Source organism: Lissotriton helveticus, chromosome 8, assembly GCF_964261635.1.
Source record: "Lissotriton helveticus chromosome 8, aLisHel1.1, whole genome shotgun sequence".
Taxonomy (NCBI): Eukaryota; Metazoa; Chordata; class Amphibia; order Caudata; family Salamandridae; genus Lissotriton; species Lissotriton helveticus.
In genome coordinates this window covers 213,045,947-213,067,636 of record NC_136069.1, presented here as the reverse complement: position 1 = coordinate 213,067,636, position 21,690 = coordinate 213,045,947, and the positions used below count along the sequence as shown (strand labels likewise).

General features: G+C 45.3%; 1 protein-coding gene across 1 annotated transcript in view; it reads left to right on the top strand.

Moving 5' to 3' along the window:
* IFNAR1 (interferon alpha and beta receptor subunit 1) overlaps nt 1-21,690 on the top strand; it is a 215,356-nt gene that overhangs the window by 142,268 nt on the left and 51,398 nt on the right. The window contains exon 8 of the mRNA XM_078656953.1: nt 14,199-14,356. Within this exon, the coding sequence (XP_078513079.1) occupies nt 14,199-14,356 (158 nt within the window). The remainder of the gene's footprint in view (nt 1-14,198; nt 14,357-21,690) is intronic.

Sequence of the window (21,690 nt, the reverse complement as noted above, 5' to 3'; positions counted from 1 at the left end):
TCCGCATATCGGGGTTTAAACCTGACATTCAAACAACCATACTTAATCAGCCAGTCAATCCTGATAGACTGTTTGGTCCAGATGTTGACACCACCCTAGAAAAAATTAAGAAAGACACCGAAACTGCTAAGTCTATGGGGGCCCTACAATCACAACAGTTTCGTGGCAACAATTTTCGTCGCTCAGGTGCACGTGGAGTCACCAGAGGACAGATGGGTCAACAAGCACAATTCTCTAGAGGTGGAGCACAATCCTCGTACCCCAAACAGAACAAGGGGGGTTACCGAGGAAACAGCACCAGAGGACGTGGCAGAGGGAACAACAACTCCCGCTCCTCTGCCCCAAGCAAACAGTGACTCCCTGTCACTGCCCCCCGACCACTTAACACCTGTCGGGGGGAGACTACAGCAGTTCCTGCCCGTCTGGAGAAACATCACCACAGACAGGTGGGTGCGACAACTTGTCCAGTACGGTTATTGTCTAGAGTTAAAATCCACTCATCCCAACATTCCACCAAGGCAACGGCCTATGTCCGCAGAGCACTTGCACTTATTGCAGCAGGAAGTGGTGGTGATGCTGCAAAAAGGCGCAATCGAGCTCGTGCCAGTGGAGGAGGAAGGCACAGGGGTATATTCCCTGTACTTCCTTATTCCAAAGAAGGACGGATCTCTCAGACCCATTCTGGATCTGCGTCCCCTCAACCTGTACATACTGTCAGAACATTTCCATATGCTTACACTGCAACAGATCCTTCCCTTGTTAAACCAAGGGGACTTCTTAGCAACCTTAGACCTCAAGGATGCTTATTTCCACATACCACTACACCCGTCCCACAGGAAATACCTCAGGTTCACTATCCAAGGCAGGCATTATCAGTTCAAGGTCCTACCCTTCGGAGTGACCACAGCCCCAAGAGTGTTTACCAAGTGTCTGGCGACAGTAGCAGCGCACCTCAGGAGGCAGAACATCCATGTCTACCCCTACCTGGACGACTGGCTCGTTCAAGCCAAGTCGGAACAACAGTGCGCCGCGGACATGTCGACTACCATTCACCTCCTTCACGATCTGGGCTTCTCGTTGAACTACCCAAAGTCGCATCTTCAGCCGGCACATGTCCGGCAGTTTCTCGGTGCGACGATCAATACCCTGACGGCCATGGCTCAGCCAAACCAAGTCAGGATAGACAGCATGCAGTCTCTAATCCAGAAGTTCAGGCCACAACACTCACTTCCAGCTAGAGTGTTCATGCAGTTGATAGGCATGATGGCCTCCTGCGTCTTCATAGTCCCTCACGCACGTTTACATATGCGTCCGCTCCAGGAGTGCTTAGCAAATCAGTGGACACAGGCTCAGGGACAATTAACAGACCTAGTGTTGGTTACCAGTCGGGCATACGACTCTCTGCATTGGTGGACTCCACACAACCTTTGCAAGGGCCGACTGTTCCAGGAGCCAGTGCCACAGATTATCCTGACAACGGACGCATCTCTCCAGGGATGGGGAGCTCATCTGCTCACTTACACAGTGCAGGGACTATGGACGACGCAGCAACAGAAGATGCACATCAACTATCTGGAACTGATGGCAATCTTCATGGCGCTCAAGTCCTTCATCGTACATCTGTGCAACAAGGTAGTGTTAGTCCGGACGGACAACATGACCGCGATGTACTACATTCAAAAGCAGGGGGGCACCCACTCGCCACAGCTGTCTCATCTGGCTCAGGGCATGTGGCGGTGGGCCATTCAGAGGAACGTCTTCCTCATGGCAGAACACCTCCCGGGCAAGGACAATCAGATGGCGGATCTGCTCAGCAGATACAGCCATCAAATGCACGAGTGGGAGTTACACCCATCTGTACTCCACCCGTACTTCCAGCAGTGGGGTCATCCGGAGATAGACCTGTTTGCAACAAAAGAAAACGCAAAATGCCAACACTTTGCCGCCAGGTTCCCTCACCCACAGTCGCAGGGGAATGCGATATGGATGAACTGGTCAGGCAAATTTGCGTACGCTTTTCCGCCAGCCCCTCTGATACCGCTGGTGGCAAGAAAGCTAAGGCAGCACTCGATGACTCTCATCCTGCTTGCTCCAACGTGGGCGCGCCAAGCATGGTACACCACGTTCCTCGAACTCTCGGTGGTGCCGCATCAAAGACTGCGCCTTACGCCCAGACTTTTGACGCAGAACCATGGAGACATTCAGCATCCAGATCCGCAACAGCTCAACCTGGCGATCTGGCTCCTGAAGTCCTAGAGTTTGGATACCTTCACCTACCTCCAGAATGCATGGACATCATCAAGGAGGCAAGGAAGCCGACTACCAGAGCATGCTATGCTGCAAAATGGAAGCGTTTTGTCATTTACTGTACAGCCAATGACATCAACCCGCTAGATGCATCTATCCCTAACATCATTTGCTATCTGCTACATCTTTACAAGTGCAATCTAGCGTACACTTCTATTCGGATACACCTATCCGCCATTGCAGCTTATCTTCAGAATAGGCAGCATCTCTCTGTCTTCAGGGTGCCTGCCATTAAGGCTTTCCTTGAAGGTCTGAAACGAGTCATTCCCCCAAGAACACCGCCAGCTCCGGTGTGGAACCTCAATGTGGTCCTCACCAGACTGATGGGACCACCTTTTGAGCCACTGCACTCGTGTGAACTCCAGTTCCTAACGTGGAAAGTAGCTTTCCTAATTGCTCTTACGTCACTGAGGCGTGTTAGTGAGCTACAAGCGCTCACAATCCAAGAGCCATTCATTCAGATTCATCCAAATAGGGTAGTACTACGTACTAACCCCAAATTCCTTCCGAAGGTGGTGTCACAGTTTCATCTCAACCAAACTATTGACTTGCCGGCATTCTTCCAAAACCCACAAACGGTGGCGGAAAGAATGCTTCATACTTTAGATGTCAGGAGGGCGTTGATGTACTACATTGACAGGACACAACACTTTAGGAAAACAAAACAGCTTTTTGTTGCCTTCTCACCACAGCACAAGGGCAACCCAATTTCCAAAGCAGGAATAGCCAGGTTGATTGTTAAATGCATCCAAATATGTTATCAAAAGGCAAAACGCACCTTGACAATACCCCCAAGAGCGCACTCCACTCGCAAATTGGGGGCATCTATGGCTTTCCTGGGGAACATTCCTTTAGAGGACATTTGCAGAGCAGCCACGTGGGTTACACCACATACCTTTACAAAACACTACTGTGTTGATGTACATTCCAAGCAGCAAGCAGCTGTAGGACAGGCTGTTCTCAAAACACTTTTTCAGGCTTCTGCAGCTGGCACGGGCAACCGCCGCTAATGGAGGGACTGCTATACATTCTATGCAAAAGATATGAATTTAGCAGCCCACATGCCTCGAACTGAATATGCTACTTACCAGTATGCATCTGTTCTTGGCATGTAGGGCTGCTAACATTCATATCGCCCGCCCTCCTCCCCGGTGCCTGTCGCAGCTGCAGACATACTCTTGTATACAATCATTAGCATGGACATCCTTTACACTTTACACTCCATCTCTGCCACAATGGCTAAAAACAATCTGGGGATGGAGCCGATGCCCATGCGCACTGTAGTCCAGGGGAGGAGCCACCTATCTCAGGATACTTCGAAGACTCTTCCAGGACAACAATGTGCGATCATCCGGACCCAACACTAGGCGGCGATCTAATGCAAAAGATATGAATGTAAGCAGCCCTACATGCCAAGAACAGATGCATACTGGTAAGTAGCATATTAATTCTCTCCCTTTCCTGCCTCTGTCCCACTCTCTACTGATGGCTGCTTTAAAAATTGCACAAGCATTGGCACACCAATAGTCATTGTCGACCATCTTGAATTTGTATTTTCTATAATTCTCAGATGGCCATCACATTGTGTGTAGACACAACATGGCGGACATCTAGGTGGTATAGAAAATAGTGTTCACTCGTCTTGGAGTGTTGTTTACAACTGGTGTCCCAGGGCTGCAAATGTTTATGTACATGAGACAGATAACCTGTTTATTTCCTTTGGGCAATTGTCTTTCCAGGGGTGCTAAAGATGAGCAGTCAAGGCTTATTCAAGGAAGGGGTAGGGGTTAGAAACAGAATAATACAGTTAACTGCATGTCCAGTCAGTGCTCGAACGTTTTTGAAGAATTGAACTTCATTTAGAGTAGAGTGGTGTGGCTCACTGGTTAGAGGCGGCAGACCCGTAAGCAGAGAACGGCCCGGGACCAGGGTTCAATTCCCGATGCGGCAGGGTCGTAGACCAGGGTCAAAACGGACTCGATAATTCTCGCCTCGGTGCCTACTCTAACCAGGGAACACACTCGGCAACTCTGGGCATTAAGCTTGCCTCATCTCTACAACGGCCCCCCACAGATGCCAGGGATGCCTGGTTTCACCTTGGAGATACCCAGAAAGGGACCATCTCACAGGGAAAACCAGGACGGGTTCCCCAGTGGTCTTCAGCGCCAGGATACTCCATGGAGTCGCAGTGCTCTTTACAAGTACACCCACATTTACAGTTGACATTTATGTAGGAGTTTAAATTTTGATATGCGTGCAAAAAATAGAATATGCCCAAAAACAACCCTAAACATGTTTGTAGTATTTGCTCACTAGGCATGAGATTTTACTTTAACATTGAGAACCCCATGGCCAGTACTAATCTATGGGTGAATCATTTGAGTGCTCTCGGCAGTTTTTGGAGATGTTTGGGTAGAGGTGGCTGACACTGGATTGCAAAGTATCAAGCTTAATGTGATGTCTGCTCTTCTACTCTAGGGTGTCAGTTGGTCCGGTTGTAAGTCACTGTAACTTAATGGGTTGGTGATACTGTGACTGAGCTCCCAGTAAAATCAGTTTCAAAATTATAATAAGCCTAAAAATCCACCACCTAAACTGGAACAGAAATTAAAAAAGGACAGCTGTACATTAAGGGCTGCGGAGCTCTGGCCCTTCCATTTTCCAATCCATGATGAATGTCTGTCAGGCTGAGCAAAGGCAACCTGACAGACACTCACCATGTCGAGGTCATGTAACCAGGCGTTTGCATGTGCTAATGTGCAGACACCTGGCAGCCTTCAGCCAAGCTTTGCTGGGCTGAAGATCTACAAGTCCTGAGGGCAGTGACGTCCTCAGCCTGTCAGAGCCCTCTGAGGTCCTCCCTTTCATGATGAGAGGGAGCATCACCAGTAAAGTTAGCCCTTGGCACTTCATGTTTAAGTCCTGCGGTACCCAGAGCTGACTGTCAATGATGCCTAGGGAAGGTCCGCCTCTCCTTGGCTGACCTATGAAAAGGTTATCCAAAGAGAGGAGACCGCTGGGTCTTCTAATCTTCTGTTTTACCTTCTTTCCACGAAGACTCCAGCTCCTTCTGGTGCCTACATTATTCCCCATCCCTCTGCTCCTGCTGTCACTGCGGCAGCCGAATAAGTGCTTCTTCCAATCTTTGATGTGCATGCTTGTATGAATGAATGCATGTGTATTTGCTTATGGACCCTATCCAACACCTCCTCCCCAAAAGTATCTTTCTTTTCATTTTTTATTTTTTTGCAGGCACAGAACATCATATATTTTGTTATGTTGCTTTAATTTCTAAGTCACATTCTTTGCAAAAAAGGGAGAACTTGTCTAAAAGAATGGATAAACACTGTGAGGTTTTCGACAACAACAAGGTGTCGACTGCAAAAAGTAAACATGGTGTTTTGGAATCCTTCGCCTTGAAGAGTCGTTTCACAATTTATATGGTACAGGATACAAGCATTTGTATACAGGAGGAAGAGCATAGGGGCCAGAACGCACCCTTGATGTCCTCCTTGCCTGATAAAGGATGTCGTCCGTCAATTCCACTGTGGGGCCCCACCTAACTATCACGTAATTATCAGAGTACAAGGCCTGAATTAGGTTCAATAAACCTACTGGAACCCCCATCCTATGCAGGACCTCCCAAAGTTTTGCCCTCTCGACAAGCTCAAACGTGGACCGAATGTCCACAAATGCAATGCACACCATCCTCTTGTCATTGTCAACTACTCTCCACTCGAAGGAAAGGAACCGTGAAATTTGGTCAATTGTGCTAACAGTGCTTAGAAGACAATAGCGCTAAAAGTTTACTTGAGGTTGTTCTAGACCGGGGTAAGTCCAAAGTTCAGGCCGACCGCAATGGAGGGCAGACAGGCAAGAGGACCGACTGGAGCAAAGCATGGATACTGAGGGCATAATGTGTCCATCTTTTCCAACGAGTCCGGTTGCTGCGTCGTTATTAAGCTTAGGTGAGATGAAGGCAATACAGTGTTGTCGAGCCGCGCAGAGCATCGTCATCGGGCTGCGCAGACTATGGAACCTCTGTCGGCAAACAGTCTCTGTGACTAAGGGTGATGCGTTGGTTTCGATCTTCGCAAAGGTGCTGATGCATCGGTTTAGTAGTGGAACAGCTGCAATCCCACATTTGAGGCCCAGAACTGGAGAGGGCTCCTCAGGCAAGGGTAGGACTCACAGATGGCAGAGTCCAGCAGCACCAGCCGAAATGCAGGAAGTCTTTTGCATCCCCGAGACTTCAGAAAACAATAGGCAAGCCCGTGGAGATCACTTGGAGGGAAGGCCGAGTCCAGCTTTCCTTCAGCAGAATCAGGGAGCAGCAGGGCAACAAGCAAAAAAGCAGTCCTTCCAGAAAAGCAGTCCATTTAAGTCCTTTAAGCAGCACAGCAATCCTTCTGACAGAGGTTCAGTTCAAAATCCAGAAGTGTCGGATTTTATGGGGTCAGAGATCCAGTACTTATACCCAAAAGTGCCTTTGATTTAGGGGGACTTCAAAGCAGCTCTCTCTGAAGTGCACAGGGATCCCTTTTAACCCAGTCCTATCTGCCAGGCTATCTTTTTGTGTGGACAAGACCCTATCTATTCATCCCTGCCCAGGAAGACTCATCAGAATGTGGATGAATGTCGATGAGTGCTCAGAATGCAGATGAGCCTCATCTTCCTGTGTTTGTGGCTGTCTAGAGCGAATGCAGAGAGTGTAGCTGTCACCCAACCCAGACGTGTATTGGAGACAGGCTGTAAGTCACAAAGAACAGTAAGTGCAGAGAAATGTCTACCTTCTAAAAGGGGCATTTCTAAAACAGTAATGTTAAATCCAACTTCACCAGTAAGGAGGATTTATCATTACCAATCCAAAGATATTAAACATGAAAAAGCTACTCCACTCTGATCGGGATTTTCAGCTTAAAAGTGTATTAAAGAATTCCCAATGCTGGTCTACGAGAGGGGTAGGCCTCAGAGTAGTGAAAAACAAAATAGGTTGCTTGTCACTACCCGGACATGCAAAAACATAAAAGTGCATCTCCTACCTTTTACTTGCATGGCACCATGCCCTTAGGGTTACTCTAGGCCTTCCTTAGGGGGGTATAAAAGGAGAGTTTAAGGCCTCGCAAGTAGTTTTAAATGCCAAGTCAAAATGGCAGTAAACTGCACACACGGGCACTGCAGTGGCATGCCTGAGACAGGTTTGAAAGGCTACTTCTGTGGGTGGCACAATCAGTGCGGAAGCCCACTAGTAGCATTTGAGTAGCATTTGAAGTACTGGCCCGAGGTATATGGTATACTACTTTACAAGGGACTTACCGGTACATCAAATATGCCAATTGGGGAGAAACACATGCACGTTAGCACTTGTCAGCGATGGTAAAGTGCTCAGAGTCCTAAGGCCAACAAAAAGAATCAGCAAAAACAAGATGCAAAAAGTCTTTGGAAAGACCACCCTAAGGATGACAGGACTATCACTTGCATACTCTGTCTCAAATAGACACCACTCAATGGGCACAGTCTCCTAGTCCCACACCTGTGAAACACCTGCCATTCCATATAATGCACAACAGACAAGACAATGGCCCTGTTCATGACTGGTTACAGTGGAAAGCCAATAAGCACCTTGCTCACCAAGGATGGGGGGAAAATTACCTGCACCATTGAAATATTATTTGGCTTTGGCCAGGTGCCTCGTAGATTGATAGGAGAATGCTGTTGCCACCACAGGTGGTGGTCACTTTGGATAAACATCCTAACTGGCAGATCCTATTGTGCACTGCAGAGTAATCACACAAATATCTTGGAGAGCCTCCAAAGGCCTCTCAGATTGTTCTATGTTCCATACAGTCTCATACAACCATACAAAATCCACTCTAAATCTTTATTATTTGGTTACTGCACTTCAAATTCAATCTCTGGTCATCTAGTCATATCACCACCGATATAGGTTAGGTAACAGTGACAATTTAAAAAACCCCTTCCACCCGCTCCATCACCATGCTGCTTTGCTCCATCAAACTAAACTATCACTTTCACTGTCATACTCCATCCAACCTCATTTAGATCTAGACCAACCATGGACATTAATTAGGGTTCCCCAGGGGTAGCAAATGCTACCCCTGGCACTTTCATTGCTACCCCTGGTCTCAGGGGTCAGGCAGACAGTAGCAGCAGCAAGTTAAGTCGGCTGCTTCCTGTAATTTCCAACCCTTGCTATTGTAGGAAGCTGGTTCTGTATCTACTATACCAAAGTGAGGTATAGTGTGCACAGAGTCCAGCGGAACCCCAAAGGTAGGCAGAGGTAAAGTTAGATAGAACTTTACTCTCTATTTGTGGTATTGTGGTTGAGCAGTAAGGCAGTATCAGAGGACAGTGTTAAGCATTTGTTGTACACACTCAGTCAGCAAATAAATTCACACACTCAAAGAATGAACTTCAGACCAATTGGTTTTGTATAAAAATATTCTTTTAGTTATTTTATTTCCTAGAACCAAGCAAGCCGTGCACAGGTAAGCGATACATACTTTACAGTAGTAATGCTATTGAAATACAGTTTGAATGATAATTGTATATGCTCTTTGGTTTGATTTACAGTATGGATGCAGAGAAATGCAATACTTAGTAAATGCAGTACATAGACTTGAATAGGCTTTTTAGTGAAATAGCAGGTAAGTAACTTTTGAGATTACTAGGCGCACACAGAGGAGTATACCTAGATACTACTTTGGGATATTTCCAGTAAACAGGTAAGTAAAATCGTTTTTATTAGAATATGCAATTCTAAAGAATTTCTTTAGTTTCTCAAACTCCACACTTAAAAACTTTTCACAGAAAAACAGTCAATGTTATCCTATGGAGGAAAATAGTGTTATCGGTTTTGAGGTAAGTATTTGGTACTGGGAGTTGAGGTTCTGGGGTAGACTTAGGGGTCCCCCGGGGTCAAGGATGCACTCTTGTTACACCCTCATCGGCACTAGAGCAGCCGGGTGCAGAGTGCTGAGGCCCAATGTTATCCAATGGGGGATAAGGTGGCCTCCGGTTTGTGGCTGCTGACTAGCAAGCCACTTTGCTGTGGGAGCAAAGCTCCTTGACTGTAGCTCGGGCAAATGGGGAAACAAATTAGCACCAAAGGTGCACCCTCAGCGGCACTAGGGTAGCCGTGTGCAGGGTGCTGTTTCGACGTCGGACGCCCTGTTGTTTTCAAAGGAGAACCTCCAGTTTACAAAGACTCTGCAGGCTTGGGGACGAAGGTCTTCTGGCTGCTACCAACACTTCGAGAGGTAAGTTGGGAAGTTAGGGGTTAGTTAGGCACCGTCAGTTTGGGCACACAAGGCCATGGGGCGTCAGGTTCAGGGTGCCTTTTGGGGTCGGATCTTCTTAGCAGCTCCTGTTCGCGGTTATGGGTGCCATCTGGATTTAGATTGCTGGCGCCGACTGGAAGCTTGAGGCAGGTCAGGGGTTGCCAGATCTTGGGTCAGGATCGCCGGGGTGACCTTCTAGTGGTGTTTGCCCACTTGAGCTCGGGCCTTGGACGGTGGGTCCAGAGTGAGGCAGATTCACGGTTTAGGCCAAGGCCTATAGGTTGCAAGTGAACAAATCGGTGTTCACAGGAGACTAAGTCTTTGGGGATGAAGGCAGGCAGGTCCTCCGGGGTTTTCAAGGTTGCTGGCTGCAGGACACGACGGTATTTCGCAGGAGCAGCTTTGAGAGGAAGACAGGCCGGTAGGGCTGGGGCCATGTCAGTGGGTGTCTTCCTCTTGTTAGCTGCTGCACAGCTGTTCAGTTCTTCTTCTTCTTCTTGTAGTGTCTTCTTGTTGAGAAAGCATGGTTCAGGGGTGCCCCTAAATTCTAGATTCAGGGGCGTTACAGGTAGGTAAAAGGCAGGGACCAATGGGTTCCTTCTCTGGGGTGGGTATACCCCCTATTATGCCACCCTCTAGCGGGAGGGGGCATGAGTCTGTCCCTGGTTGGTTGCGCCCAGCCATCTGCAAGATGGCGGGACAGGGAGTTGTGCTTCACCTCACCTGCCCCACCTGAGGGGTGGAGTTGGCAGAGGTGAGCACACCTCTCTTCCTCACTTGTTTTTCCCACCAGTTCTCCCGCCCAAAGTGGGGGTCAGAACCAGTGGGGACCAGTTGTTGAAAGCAGCAAGTGGCTTGGGGAAGCTCACAAAGACGGCAAGCCTTTGCAGCTTCCCCTTCGTGAACCCTGCCCATCCTAGGGAGGAGGATTGGCACCAGTCCCAGGATGTGCATTGTTTCAGGCCCAAGAGAGCAGCAGGCTATCAACCCAGGGGTCCAGAAACATGTCTGGTGGTGGCAGCTGAAATCAGCCACTCAGCCTGGACACTAGTGGTGGGTTAGTTTTCAGGGGGCCTCTCTAAGATGCCCTCTGTGTGCATTTTTCATTAATTCCCACACTGGAATCAGAGTGGGTTTAATGTGCTGAGAAGTTTGATACCAAACTTCTCAGTTTTCAGTGTAGCCATTATGGTGCTGTGGAGTTCATAATGACAAACTTCCAGCACCATATACTCTTAATGGCAGTACTGCACTTACAATATCTAAGAATGGACTTAGACACTGTAGGGGTACAGGGCTTATGCACCTGTACCCTCACCACTGGTATAGTGCACCCAGCTAGAGTGGTGACTGATAATGCCAGGACAGTGGGTTGTAGGCATGGCACACAGAGATGTGTGCCATGTCGACTCTTCACTTTGTTCTGCACCAAAACATGCATCCTGCAAAGGCAGTGTGTGTCTGTGTAAGGGTACAGGACCTCTAAGGGTGGCACAAAAAGTGCTGCAGCCCTTAGAGGTCTTCCCTGGTCACAGTGCCCTGGGTACCAGTGGTACCATTTACCAGGGGCTGACCTGTGGCCAGAGATGCCAATTGGGTTAGTTTTGGAGAAAGAACACAGGCGCTGTGATCCTGATTGGCAGGGACCCAAGTGAAAGTACATCAGTAGTCTGGCAACAAGTGTGGAGTTACAGCTACAGAACCCCACTTTCCTACAGCTATCCTATCTCTTGTGTAGCACTTTGGAGACTGGTGAGGGGCTGCAAATGGAACCAGGGCTTCAAAGCTGTGAAGTCTTCAGGGGCCAAAAGCTATATGGCTTTACCTCCAGAACCCCTAGAATTTGGGAGAATTGACACTTATGGCAGCAGCAGCTTTTGCTCATCCCCCCAACACAGTCTTGCATTAATACACATATGTAGGAATAGACATACATTCACAAATATTGTCTGTTATTCATCTTATTCATCTTAGCATAGACACAGCATTTACCCCTACACCCCCCTTCCTCCTTTGATAGACTCACCCAGGTGTTTTTAACATCCACAAACATGGCTCACACATGATTGATGGCGGCCTCTCCATCTTACAAGAATTCACCATCCATGTCACTGATCTTGCCCCCGCACCCTCATTTTAGTGTCCCTCAGCTTGCTTTTTATTCTCACCTAACCATCGCAAGAGCTTTATTGATGTCTGGTCACCTTTTACCAGAAAGCCATCCCACGTTTGGATAGAAAGGTTAGATGGGGCAAAATAATTTGTTGACTAACTTCCACTTTTTCTAGACCACTTTCCTAAAATTTGATTGATTCTGTATGATGAAAGACAAAAATAATACAGAGTGCATGGTTAGACATTTACAGGTAAGTGTAATGTACAAAGGGGCACATGCATCAAGCCTGTATTTTGTGATTACCGAATAGCAAATTTTACCCATTCGCTATTTGGGAATCGGAAAATGCAATGCATGTAGTAATCGCAAAAAAACAATTGTGATTCCTTAACATTACCTAATAGTGATTTGGTAAATAGCGAATCGCTTTTAGGTAATGTGACTCCTTTGATTCCTATGGGCCTGCAGGCCCATAGGAATGAATGGTATTGCATTTGCTAATTGAGATTACCAAATTTGTAATCACAAATAGCGAATGCAACGCCAGGGCTGCCCCTGGGTGTAAGGCCCCCCTGAAGCATCCGAGAAAAATGCAAGTGTGCACAAGTAAAGCACACACATGCCCAAAGGGCATTTGTGCACTACATGGCACTTTAAAAATGCATTTGTGTGCATTTTTCAAAGTATGCACATATTACCATCAGCTCTGGCCAAGGTCATTAGATACTTTTGGGCTGAAGACTTTGTCCTCTGCTGATGACACACAAATTGCTGTGTCTATCACCAATAGTATAGAGGCATCGGTAACAAATTAAAAAAATTGCATGCAGGCAGTGGGCTCCTGGATTGTTGATAACTACCTTAGACTCAATGGTGACAAAACAGAGGTCTTGGTCTTTGGTAGCCAACAATCTATATGGTCTCACGCCTGGTGGCCTGAAATGCTCAGTTTATGCCCCTGTCCAGGTCCAACAGCAAAATATCTTGGTATCATAGTTGACAGCTCACTTTCTTTCACCCCCCAGATCAACAGAACGGTTTCCACTTGTTTTGGGTCTTGAGGAAGATTTTTCATGTCGTTCCTTTTCCTCTCAAAAACAGGCAGTTGTCACCCTGGTCCTGTCTAGATTGGATTATTGTAATGCCCTATATCTGGACATTAATAAGAGATCCATTCACAAACTGCAGGTTGTTCAGAACGCAGCAGCCAGGCTAGTGCTGAATCTTCCTAAATTCCACCCGTCTCGGCATCTATTCGCAAGCTGCACTGGCTTCCTCCATGTGGCAGAATCTTATTCAAGGCTCTCTGCTTCGTTCACAAAGCCTTTTATAACTTAGGCTCCGAAGGCATCAAAAGGCTTTTCTAACTATATGTTCCTACCAAGCATTTATGATCCGCCAGTAAAAACTAGCTGGTAGTTCCTAGGTTCAGGAGAGCCAGATGGGGGGAAGAGCTTTTTCTGTTGCTGCCTCTAAGCTCTGGAACAGTCTTCTGCTGTCAATCTCCGAACAAAAGTCCCACTCTCTTTTCCGCAAGGCCTTGAAGACCTGGCTCTTCACCACCTAATTATTGGAAGCCTTTTTGTACCTGCGACCTCTGGCTCTACCTGCAGCGCCTTGACGCCTTTGGACAAAGTTTGCGATTTATAAGACTAACATTCATTCATGGTAATTAGCGTTTCCTAAATGCACAGTTAGCATTTAGGAAAGGCTTTTTGCATCTACATTTGGGAATCGCAAAGTGCGATTCCCTATTTGCATTCGCAATTTAGGGAATCGCTAAAAATTGCAATTACCTAATTTGCGAATTGACCAAAAGATGCTTGCATCAGAAAGGGCCATTTTGAGATATCAAAACGGCCAATTGTTTGCGAATCGCCCTGTTTGCGATCGCAAAATGACTTGATGTATGTGCCCCTCAATGTTCTATTTGCCAGTGTCATGCATAGGTAGCTCCTCCAGTGCAGGTTTTCTTTATGCATTCTGGGATTTGTAGTCCTGTTGATCCTTTTATAAAATCAAGACTACAAGTCCCAGAATGGAAGGGAAAAAACCTGGACTTTGTCATGGACTCTTAATTTACTCGGTCAACTTTCAGTAAAGTGAATTAATGAACAATGAGTTGAAGTTGCGCTGTTCAGTGTGCTTATTTTCTCTCAAATTTTTTAAGTTTTAAAATGTAATCACAATTGCATGATTTTTTTTCCAAAGCGGGAGATGATACTGATTTGTTAAGTATATGTTTTTTCAATAAATAGCTTGACAAATGGCAAATTGATACATTCAAGTAAGTAAAACCATTGAGATTGTATTAAAAATGCAAAAAGAAATCAGGCTTTTTGGTTAACTCATCCGCAAGTAAAAATGGTATGCATTTTGCATTAAGCTGCTAAAAATGTGGAGTTCAATTGAATTTGCATTTATTGCATGTTATCACCATATAATCCAAAATAACATAGTTTCTTACATTTTAGCTGTAATTGGACCACCTTTAAATGTAATGGTAAACCTCAGCGGTAGCATACTTGAGATTACAATGAGCCCTCCAGGAGTGTCTGAAAAACAACCCATGACGAAATTCTATAATTTATCATACAAAGTCCTACTGTGGAAAAATTCTTCAGAGCTGGAGGTAAAAAAAGAAATACATTTAAAACTTATGTTAATTTATATTTTATATATTGTACCAGATAGTATAAATATTTACAGAGCACCATTGTTTAAAACATAATTGTGAAGAAGCCTGGTAGCCTGAAATATACTTGAATATCATTCTTTGTCTCACATAATTACTGCATCTTATTGCCAGATTTCTTAGTGTTTTGATTTTGTGAGTGCCTTTGCTGCCTTCTAGTTCACTTATCACCCATCATAATGCTACTTTGTTTTAATCTAATTACATGTCCACTGATTTAAAGACTGTATCCGGTTTTTCTGCAAATAGAAGATCTGTTTCATCATATCTGATGTTTTCCTCTTTGTACTTGGTTAAGCACTTGACAGACCCACCTTGGGGATGAAAACCGTCTGCTTGGCTTTCTGAAGCTATGAAATAAATAATTAATTAGTTTTGTTATTGTAAAGATCACTGAACTCCTGGTGCTCAGGACTTCCAGATGAGCAGAATAACTTTTAAAAGAGTGAAGGTGCATGGGAAGAGCGTGTCATAATTATGCACCAGAAAAGCGAAAGAAATGATAAGAAGATGGATTGTTCTGAGCTAGGAACCTGCAGGATAGCTTCCAAGGAGGCCCTGATAAGCAGAAATTGATTTTGCAAGGAACATCTGTGCTAAAGTTCCATGGATCCAGAAGAATAAATTGTCTTGTGGTTTGCACAGAGGGCTTTAAAAGAAATTCTTTTTGTGAGTGGGAGCCAATGCAATTTTGCCTGATGAGGTGTCACGAGTCATCTTTGTACAGACCTTAAAATAAGTAAGACGCTGCATTCTGGAAAATGTGAAGTCTTTTAATGAGATAATGGTAGCCCAAAATAGACTGTGTTGAATTGAATTGAATTGACTGTGTTCCCTAATCCAGTGTGTCTCAAAGCATGGCTTTAAAACAAGCCTTCTACTGTCGGGATGAAGAAGGGAAAACATTTCGTCCATTTGTGTGTGTATCAGAAAACAAGTGGCTACCAGGTTCTTAACCTGCTGAGAAAAAGGAAGTTCTGAATGAAAGATATTGCCATACACTGTGAAGAGAATTAACAAAGACCTGAATGCACCCAAAACTAAAAACCTACCAGGCTAATCTCAATTTAGAGTGTTGACTGACATTCAACCTGTTAGTTCATTCATACATGTTTAAAATGTGGTGGTGGAGTCAATATGAGGGACATTATTGTAGACCAGAATTTAAGTGTAGGCTTGGAAAAGAAAGTGAAATGACCTGATGAGGGCCACCAGATGAAAAACATAGGCATTGCACAGTGCTGTGCTCCTTAAGACACATGTGGGACATTGTACAACCTAAATCTGACTTGAAGTTGATGAGTGTAGAGAGAATGACTGAGCTCTGTCTGGGAGAAAAGAAAGTATCCATTTAAAAGTATGGAGTGTGATTGCCATCTGCTGGATCCCATGTTGTAGTGTTGGGTAGTCTGTGGTGTCAAAGTAAGCAGGCAGAGCTAAAAGGATCTGAGCCATCACTCCGCTGCCATCCAGTGTTAGGTTAATGTCAACAGATGCAGCAATTGATGCAGTTCTTAACGTGATATGGACATAGACCGTATTGAGCCAGATCCAGTATCATGTTCTCCCAAAGAAAAAGAGCTGGAAATTCATCAAATTTTCAAACATTTTAGCTTGAAGTGGAAGAAGCGAGATGGGGTGTTAGTTTCTCATATCCTTAGGATAACCGTTAGTTTTTTTTCAACAAAGGGAAAATAATTCCCCGTTTTAAAGATGATAGCACTGAGACTGAGAAAAAATAGCAGTTTAGCTTATGTTGAATCATGGGGCGACTATGGAGGAGATCTACTGTAGGTGCACTGAAGGGCGGGTTTCAAATGAGAACCACAATTGATGGCAATAAGACTGAGAAAGGACCTCCAAGATAAGAGATCTGAAGTAATCGAGTAATGCTATAACAGGATACCGCCCTTTCTGTCTGTTCACTATAACTGGCTGCTGAACCATCCAAATGCTCCCCTGCCACACTCCTGATAATTTCTATATTATTTCTTTTATTTTATTATTTTTAAATTTGGGCAGATCTGTCACAGACAGGCTACTTAAAAGATGAGGGTCCAAAAATGTGTTCATTTGCTCATAGCTCTGGCATCCTTTGGAGACCCCTTAAAAACAATTGGCAGACATTTTGCTTGTTTAGTGTTCTGTGGTATGTAAATTTCTTTTAACTCCATCAAGGGTTGCTAATACCTTTGGGGCTGTTTTATCAATCTGAGTGCAATTTTTTAGTCTTTTAGCAAGTTAAGCCCAATGTATGAACACAGGTTTGATGAAGATCCAACAGTGAGGCGGGACGTTGAAGAGTTAAAAGAGTAGGAGTCAAAATGTGTTGATTTTCTGTTTCACAGATCCACACAACACTTTGTAGACACTTCGTATGTTTAGCATACTCTTGATATTTTTAATTTCATGCAACTCCATCAAATGGGCACAGTTAAAGGAGGGTGATCAAAAAAGTGGTCATTTGCTGATAACTTTTGCAGTGTCCAGTGTATCTGCCTGAAATGTTACATCCTGCTAGCAATTGAAATGAGTTGCAGAGATTGCAGGTTTCAATGAGCTCGTATTGTGGGGGAGGGGGCCGGAAGGACCGGTCCAGAGGGCTCAAATTTAATGGGAAATAATCAAAAGTTTTGCTTTGCTAATAAACTTGGTACCATTTTCTAGGGTTGCATGAAATTTGGGAGTCATTTGGCATGTTCAACTAACATCCGATATGTTAAGTTTCATGCAAATCCATCAATGGAGACCTGGTATAAGGAATGGTCAAGAGTTAATTTGCTAACAACCTTGGTATCCTTTGACAAATCCTCACAAAATGCATTAGGAAATTACTTGTTTAGCTTTCTGTTGATATGTCAAGTTAAGTCCAGTGTAACCAAGGTTTCTTGCAAAACCCGATAAGAAGGATAAAGTTAAAAGGGTGAGCTGGCAAAAAGATGTATTTATTAATGACTTTGCCACCATTTGAGGGATTTGCATGAAAGTTGAGATAACGGAATTTGGTTTAACTTGAACACTGCATGCACAGGTGGTGGTTGGCAGCAAGATAGGTTTTGTGCCAGCTTAAACCACTGTTGACAAGACCAGGACTTATGTGCAGTGGTGATAGCCCAAGGCGGGTTTGCACAGGGTCTGGCCTAATGGCCATGTATAACGAGGTTAGCCTGCAACATTATATAAAGGCAATATCATTCACCACCACATCTACTGCACGTTTATGAAATTTGAGTACACAACTAGAAGGTAGAATCTTTTACCTTCCCATCTAAAGGAAAACACACTAGGTTAGGGTTATCTTTACATATAACACCTTTTTAAAGCGTTTTATTAAACGTTAAGAACATTTGAACCTGCATTCTCATTTTCAGTGATTATTTTGGCCACGCAGGACCTCTGTAGTTCAACTTTGTGGACATTCATTATTGTGTAATGGTTAAGTTGTCAAAATATTTTCGCTATATGTGGTGCTTTTAGTCATATATGATTTGCCTGAATGGTATTTGTAGAAGTTTGGTGACTGTAACTGGAAAAAATGAACAGTTAAACAGTAAATACTCTTGCCCAGCCGGTATCTGTCCACCTCAGTAATACACTGTCTCTCTTTTGCACTGCACTTAGTTCCTATCACCTCGCCATGTAGACAGTATTTAAGAGCCTCTGCCTGTATTGATTGTGTGATATCTGCATGTGTATTGATATGCATGCGTTATTGACATCCGGGTGTCTTCCTACCCGGTGAGGTTGATAGACAAGGGTTGCCCAGCCAGTCGTGATGGGTTTTTTATGTAGGCCCCTTTGTTCTTCTATTCTTAGTGCAGTTTACTCAGCCATGGCCCACCTTATGAGTTCCGCTTTTCATCTGTTATACAGTGGGCAAGCTGGTTACTGCAAGTGCAGAGCAATAGCTCCTTTGGCTAAAATCAGCTTGAGGTCTATAAATTTGGAACTTACTCTGTGGGCAGCTATCTTGGGCAGAGCCCCAGCAGGCAGGTCTCCAGCTGTCCGAGCTTCATGTGGTGCGTTATCTGCTCTAGTTCGTGCGTCACCTGATGCCAGTAGGTCGAGATAGTTGCGCAGTCCCAGACCATGTGTTAGGAATCCTGCATCTATTAGGAAACATCAGAGGCAACGTGTGTCTGTGGTGCCTGTTATTACATGTGCAGCGTAAGGTATATGGCATGGAGGTAGTTAAGTTGGGTGTATTTGAATCTAGTGTTCCTAGACCCTTGACACTTGTTGTAGCGCTATTCTCCATTTCCTGGCCGTCAATTCCCAGCCTGGTTTGTCTTTTCAGTGCCTTTTCACCCCATCCATGGGTGCCATTGACATTGAGAGGATGGTCTTCTGAAGCCACAACTTCCGTTTCCTGCCACTCCAGAATGTGAGGAGCAGGTGTAAAGTGTTGTGTAATGGGAGTTCCACTTGGCCTCCCCCACATGTGACCAGTATAGAACCTTTAAGTGCCGCATATGTTAGGGACTGGGATCCTGTCAGCTTTTCCTCACTCATCAAGTCTGCCGAACTGCTCAGTATGCCATTTACATAACAGTCCCTTCTGGTGAGTAGTCCAGCTTCCTTCCACGTGCCATCCTTCGGGTGGAGAAGCAGCCACTCCTAATCGTCCGGAGCCCCACCAATGGGAGCAAAGGGGCATACAGGAGTCTGTTCCCAGTTTTTCACACCACTTTCTTGCAGAAGTACAGCACAACTCTGAGCATCTTTGTGTGATTCAGTGCCGTAAAGTTTCCGTCCTGCATAAGGGATATTAAGGCTCCCTGGTTTGGGGCATCCCCTGTGGAGCCCAGCTCTTCCTTCCTCCCACCCCCTGGCCAGTGGGCCCGCCACTGCACTCGAGCCGCTGCATATTCAAGTTCCAGTTCCAATACAGCTAGAGTTCCCTCCTTCTTTGTTGCTGGAGGAGACACAGAGAAAATCTCTGGCGCTACTCACCCCAAAACAGTTCTTTCAGGAGGGCATTACAGTTCTTAAACCAGAGTGCAAGAACCAGATCAGTAGATCTGCATACACGGGAGCACAACAAAATTGGTCAGCACTACCCTGACCATAAGCTGTAGGTGCAACGTGCCCCAAAACGTCACTGAAGAGTGCAGCGAGTGCATAATAGGTCTCAAATTACCATTTCTAGAATGACGCCGGTGCCCATTGTATGTTTTGAGCTAGAATTGGCTGTGGAATTTCCGTCAGATAGGGAGACACTGGGAACATACATGTTTTATCTCAGTTAGCGTGAAGCCTCCAACTCTCGGGATCCCCAGGGTACATCTACCTCTGTTACCGATGAATAGCTACATGTCATCTGCATATAGGAAGATGATATGTTTCCCCTTCATAAACCTATGCCCCTACGGACCAGCGCAACATAAGGGTTGATGGCTAGGGAGAATAGCAGGGGAGACCAGGGGTCCGATATCAGTTGTCCTGTGCGAACTCGATCTATTGGCCCCGCATACAGGAGCAACATCTAGCTTTCCCATTTCTCTCCCAGTCGCATCTGGTGCGTGAACACCATTAGGTAAGGCCAATCACTGTCTCAAAGGCCTTGTGGAGGTCCGTGGATATGACCACTGCATTCGGGTAGACTTCTGAATCTGCCTCCTCTCAGCTCCCTTAATAGTCGGCGCACATTAACAAAGGTATTATGATTTGTGACAAAACCATTTTGAACCTCATGGATCAAAGTACCGATAAACGGGCTTAGCCAATCTTACAGTCAAGATTTAACATAGACAGCAGTCTACATGAGACTACGTCAGTAGGATCCTTGTAGGATTAGGGGATCGAAGCCACGAGTGCTGCCCTAGGCATATCTGGGAGGAGTCCTCTGTTGTAGGCCTCCACATATATTGCTGCAAAGCATAGAGCCAGCAGTGCTTCGTATTCTTGGTATACTCTACCAGGAGACCTTCAGTATCCTGTTTTTCCCCTAGCTAGATCCTTTAGAGCCTCCTCTGATTCATATCTCTGTAATAGGTCCTCCCACTATATCCCTGTCCTCCCTTAGTAGGCTTGTTAACGGGGATCGGTCCAGGTAGGTTTTGTTCTCTGTCACAGTAGCATTGACTTGGGATTGGTACAACTTATGGTAGTGTCTGGTGAAGCCCTCCTGTACATCCAATTGAATTTACGCCAAGCCACCCTCCTCAGTCGTAAGTTGTGTTAGGGGCCTACTCCTGGTCTCTGAGTGGACCAACCAAGCAAGCAGTCTGCTCGCCCTGCCGCCTTCAGTGTGTGAGGTGTTTAGATAATCCCTGCTTGTGTGAGACTGCAGCTGTTCCTAGACCTCATGGTGCCGCTCCTCCTCTTGTTCAAGAGGGGCTGCCAATTCAGGGATGGTTGCAGCATCCTATTCCAAGCGGTGCAATTGTCCCTCTACTGCAAGTGGTTTGCGCTCCAACGACCTTCGCACCCCAATGCACTGTTACATGCACTTCCCCCATATGACTACCTTAAAAGCCTCCCTCTCTGTGGAGAGGTGGGCTGTGGACTTATAGTTGTGTTGTAAGTAGTTTTGTATGGTCTCTGCGCTAGTGTGTCGCGTGCTACAGGGTCTTGTAGGTGCTGGGGAGGGAGTTTCCATGTTGGCATCGGTGTCCGACAACAGCCTCATAGCAGGCGCAATAATAGCAGGTTTTTGTCTGAGATGGTGCATGCCAGGTATTCTGTTGCGGACAATACAAAATTTGCTAGCCCCCACGGTAATAGTTAGATAAGGATTTTTTAGAAACGCACAAACAAAGAGTTTCTTCTGCTCGTGCAGGTATTTTATTTAAACCTGTTTCAATTTTTGATCGAATTTGTTTTTTTCATGGAAGAGAAAGGTACTTATTACCTACATATAATACATATTTACAACAATTAACCAACAAACATATATACATTTATAAACACTTATTGTGCAATCTTCTTTTACACAAGGTACGTCTTCACAAATATTAATTCTTTGTGATATATTCCTCGTTTTATGATTACCAAAGAATGAAAAACAAGAAAAAGCAACCCAATCATAACAAGGGGGAGATCGAAAACAATAAATGATATGATCAGAAATAAATTCCTGTTCCCTTTGTTTAGATGCCGACGCGTTTCGAATCTCAAGATTAATAACAGATTCTCTTCAGGGCGCTTTCATTGAGGGTAATCTAAATGAAAATGTGAAAGAAGATCATTCAGTAACTCGTTCTACATACTTATACCTCCCTTTGCAAATGCCTGGTGTCACACTGCCTGTTACCTCAGTCTATGGACAA